The 5,023-nt window shown below is 47.6% G+C and overlaps 1 protein-coding gene across 1 annotated transcript; it reads left to right on the top strand.

Moving 5' to 3' along the window:
* Nucleotides 1–751: 751 nt before the first annotated feature.
* Nucleotides 752–3,549, top strand: LOC135111424 (uncharacterized). Its single transcript, XM_064024697.1, has 2 exons — nt 752–886; nt 2,807–3,549. The coding sequence occupies exons 1-2, from the start codon at nt 875–877 to the stop codon at nt 3,347–3,349; spliced, it is 555 nt and encodes a 184-aa protein (XP_063880767.1). The 5' UTR covers nt 752–874; the 3' UTR covers nt 3,350–3,549.
* The last annotated feature ends 1,474 nt before the right edge of the window (nt 3,550–5,023 follow it).

Here is a 5,023-nt window from a genome sequence, read left to right as displayed (position 1 = left end):
GATGGGGTCCCTCCTATTGTTCTCCGAAACTGCCTCTGTACTTGCACCTTGCCTTGTCAAACGCTTCCAGCTCTGTCTATCAACGTTTACCATTCCTTCTTGCTGGAAGTTTACCTACATTCAGCCTGTTCCTTAAAAGGGCGACTGCTCGAATCCCTCAAATTACCGTCCTATTGCTTTAATTTCCTGCCTCTCTAAAGTTTTTGAATCTATCTTCAACAGGAAGATTTTAAACATCTATCATTTCACAACCTTCTATCTGATCGCCAGTAAGGACTCCGTCGAGGCCGTTCTACTGGTGATCTGGGTTTCCTTACTCAGTCTTGGTCATCCTCTTTTAGAGATTTTGGTGAAACTTTCATGATTTGAAAGCGTTGCCTTGAGAGGAATAGAGAGTGAGGAGGAGGAGGAAAGGGAAGACTCAAGAAGGATAGGAGGAATAAAGCAAAAACAGCAGGAGATTAATACACAGCTGAGCGATGCCGATGCAGAATTACTTCAGAATTTATGTTATATCCTTAATGAGTTAAAAATGTAATTGGTGGCTGACACACACACACACACACACACACACACACACACACACACACACACACACACACACACACACACACACACACACACACACACACACACACACACACACACACACACACACACACACACCTTAGAAGCTCCTCTATAAAACGCCTAATTATTGTGGGGGGAGAGGGTTGAGGGGGTCAGGGGATGCAGCAAAACCTATGAGAGCCGTGGGAGTCAGGGCGGTGTAGCTGCACGAAGGTCGCGGCGCCGTATATAACGCAGGAGAGGCTGGGCACAGGAGGACCCATCTGCAGGAGTCGCCGCCGTCAGCACCACACACAGGAGCACCATGAAGCTTGTGGTGAGTGCTGATACTGGTGCTTACCTAACCTAACCTTACCGAGCTGCCATCCATGTACTTTTCTCTTTGTCTTCCTTTTGTTCATACTGGTGCTAGTGAAGATTTAATGTTGTGTTGTATCTGGTTCTTGTTTTGTCTCTGGTGCTGTTTTTTTTTTTCCGGTGTTGCTATTATTTCTACTTCTGTTCTTGATCTTTCTTTCTTTTCATTCTTTCGGTGTTGAAATGAACAGTGATATTGTAGGTGATGGTGTATATTTTTTTCTGCTTCTGTTGTTGATCAGCTTTTGTTTTGTTGTTCCTGCTCCTACATGTGTCACTGTTAAGGCTGTTTTGTTTTCCTGCTCCTACATGTGTCACTGTTAAGGCTGTTCCTGCCTCTGCTGTTCAGTGTTGTTTCTATTTCCGTCGTTAGATGTTGTTAATGTTGTTTGTTTTTTCCTTTTTTTTTCTGCTTTGGTTCTTGCTCTTGTTAATGTTGTCTATGCCTCTGCTGTTGCTACTACTACTGCTGTTCCTTCTGATCAAATAACCCCAGAATCAATGGATCCAGTACCCAATTCTCTACTCTCTGCTCCTGCTTCTGTTGCTGTTACTGCTTATACTGCTACTTCTTTTGCTCTTCTATTTTCATCAGCAGTTTCTGTCGCCTCCACTGCTGCTGCTGATGGCGCTTTTCTGCTTTTGCTGGGCTTTTGGCGGCCTACTGCTGCTGTGACTGCAGATCTTAGGTTTGCTACTGCTTCTCCTGCATGGCTTTTCTTTTATTGTTGCTGTTTCTGTGGGTGCTGTTAACGTTTTACTCTTGTTGCTGTATTGCCATTTCTGCTTCGGTTACGTCTGTCACTGCTGTTTCTGCCATACACACTCTGTTTCGTGAGATTTCTGCTGTTGTTGCTACTTACGTTATTGCTGTATTCGCTTTCCTTTCGTTGTACCGCAGTTTATCACCACTACTATTGTTACTGCTGCTGCTGCTGCTACTACTACTACTACTACTACTACTACTACTACTACTACTATTACTACTACTACTACTACTGCTACTACTTTTACTACTACTACTACTACTACTACTACTACTACTACTACTACTACTACTACTACTACTACTACTACTACTACTATTATTCGTCGTAAAACATCCTAACAAGAACCAAAAGGCTTTTACTGTTTGTTTTCCTTTTGCAAGTACATTACTTTGCATATACAAATATACTATACACACACACACATACACACTACTTTGCATACCTCTCCTCACACACACACACACACACACACACACCTCGTTGTATAATTAGCGGATTTCCGGCACTTCTTACCTGCTACAAGGATAATTACTGAAGCGGCAGAAAAATGAGACGGAGAGAAACTGCTGCGGAGACAATAATAGTGAATGATTTTGCCCCCTTGAAGGACGCACGCTGGACGGGACTTAAGCCGACGCAGCGAGAGTTTCGGCTTAAATACCTTATGGTTTTAATGGTTGCCGCTTGTGTTCTTGTCTCCTGTCACCCTCTGTCTGTCTGTCTCTCTGTCTGTCTGGCATTTGTTTTTTGTTTTTTGTTTTTTTTGCGTTTTTTTTTTTTTTTGCGTGTTTCTCTTTGTTTTAGTGTGTGTGTGTGTGTGTGTGTGTGTGTGTGTGTGTGTGTGTTTCTTTATTCTGTTCTCTCTCTCTCTCTCTCTCTCTCTCTCTCTCTCTCTCTCTCTCTCTCTCTCTCTCTCTCTCTCTCTCTCTCTCTCTCTCTCTCTCTCTCTCTCTCTCTCTCTCTCCCAGATAAGGCTTCCTTCCCTATTGGAGTAAAGAGAACATCAGCGTCATCTTCGTGTCATCATCGTGTCATCAGTAACAGCCACACAGTCACGCTCTGAGGTGCGCTCATCGGCTTTCTTCAGGTGTCACGTTTCACGCTTGCAGGTAATCGTCGCGGCGAGCCTGGCGGTGGTGGCGGGGACGCGGAGTCAGCCCAGGGTGGAGGAAGAGGACGCTGTGTCCCTGCCGTTCCTGAAGGACCTACCGCGCCCCTGGGTGCTGGAGCAGGTGCCCCCGCCTGGTAGGAGTACGAAGAAAGAGCCCACCACGCGGCCTCCCCTGCTGAAGGAGGCCCCGCAGTACTACTACCCTTATTACTACGTGCCGCTGTCCTTCCAAAAGTACCGCACGAAGGACGGCGTGGGCGTGGCCGTGCATCCCGGGGGCGCCACGTCCTTCGTCTCCCCTCAGGTGCATGGCGTTGGGAAGCGATCGGCGAAGCCTTCTGTAGTCGTGCGCCGGAGTCCCGTGCCCGTGCCCGTGCTGCCTCCCTACATGTACGACCCCTGGCGCTACCCTTACTACCCGCCCTACCGCCCCCTTGTCCTCCGCACCCCTCCCTTTCCGCCACGTAACTTTGTCTACCACAAACAGACGCACAAGCAGGCCCCGCTGACCTCAGAACACGGATACAGCTACGGGTGGTGAGAAAGTGGCGAGACGGGGAAGGGCACTAGGGCAGGGCAGGGCTGGGGCGGGATGGGTTGGGACGTGGCGGGCTGGGGTGAGGGTGGGGCTACGGGCAGGCATGAAGAGCAGGCGGCAGTAGATCAGTGTTGCTGTTCACGCTGGTTTTTCTTCTCTCTTTGTCACGCGAAGGTCATTAAATGCTTGATGCAACTAAAGGGTTATTTACTGAGCCTTATAATCACCTGGGAAACCTCATTGCCCCTCTCTTCTTACCTCTAGATAATGAAACTACGTTTTTATTTTACTATGGGTTTCATGGTATTTTATTCTCTCTCTCTCTCTCTCTCTCTCTCTCTCTCTCTCTCTCTCTCTCTCTCTCTCTCTCTCTCTCTCCTTCTGCTTCTTTTTCTTCTTGAACTCGTAAGTCAGAAAACGAAAGGACAATCATAACTTGTCTCATTTACAGAACCGAAAGACAGCGTATACATACGTATAGAGGAGGAGGAGGAGGAGGAGGAGGAGGAGCAAGCACTTGAATAAAGAAAGCAAGAGAGAGGAAACATAACAACAGAGTATTGATATAACAAATAACATCTTCGCCTTTATTTACTTTCACCAGTTAAACACATCAACAGTGAGAGAGAGGGAGAGGAACACCGTGAACAGCATTACATCAATTACCACCACCACCACCACCACCACCGCCAGTACCTTGACACGCAGCACGCACGCAGCATCTTTAAATAGCCGAGTAGGAGGAGCGCGTGTTGGAGCAGCGGGGGTCTGTTGTGACGTCACTCTCCCAGGTGGATTGAGGAGAGGCGTGCTTGGCTGGCTCCTCCCGACCCCCGCGTGACGCCGCCGAGCACACACAGCCCCCCACGCCGCTCCTCCACGCACACCTCACCAACAGGGGGCCATAGTCACTCGCGCGGGGCAGGTGTCGGCCGAGGGAGGGAGGTAACCTTGTCGAGATGGTCATATCCCGACATGATACTTGGCCTCCACGCCGCTCCTCTGCATCGCACCTCACCAACAGCGATTCATAAGTGGCGGGGCTGCGCGAGGGAGATACTCGGTGTGCTATGCTCTCTCTCTCATACAGAGGGAGAAAAGACCAGGTTTTCTGTGATGCGCTGGTTCAGTTTTGACGGCAGACTGAGGTAATATTATTTGTTTCCCCTCTTCATGATTTATATGCTGTTTATTTTTACAGGTGTTGTAAATTATCGGGTTTTGTGTATGCAGGTAAGTTTTCCGCATGTGCGTCTTTCCATTTAGTCACGCAGTGTTACCATGGTTAGTTTTAAAATAGTACTTTGAAAGAAAAAATACTGTGATGGGTGTAACTCTCAGTGCATGCCATATAACAATAAAGACTACACGAAAACATCACCAAATCAGCAAAAATCTTACTAATTACACGTTAATTTGAACTTGGGGACTAAATTATTAACAGAGGAAAGCAGTGGAGGTCAGTAAAAAGTCGAGGCTAAGAACAGTAAAGAGAAAAATATGTGATTGTCTCGTCATTTTCACCTTTCTGGCAGTCCTTCCTCAGGCAATCATTGTGTCCTCTCCTCTCCTCTCCTTGCCTCGGCGTCACTCACTCACTGAATAAAAAAAGTCTCCCTCCCTTGATCCGCTCTCCCTCGCTCCCTCCTGAGGTGCCAGACTGCTTCAAATGGAGGG

This window comes from Scylla paramamosain, chromosome 22 (assembly GCF_035594125.1).
Source record: "Scylla paramamosain isolate STU-SP2022 chromosome 22, ASM3559412v1, whole genome shotgun sequence".
Lineage (NCBI taxonomy): Eukaryota > Metazoa > Arthropoda > Malacostraca > Decapoda > Portunidae > Scylla > Scylla paramamosain.
Note: the sequence above shows the minus strand (reverse complement) of the source record. Positions and strands in the feature narration are given on the sequence as shown.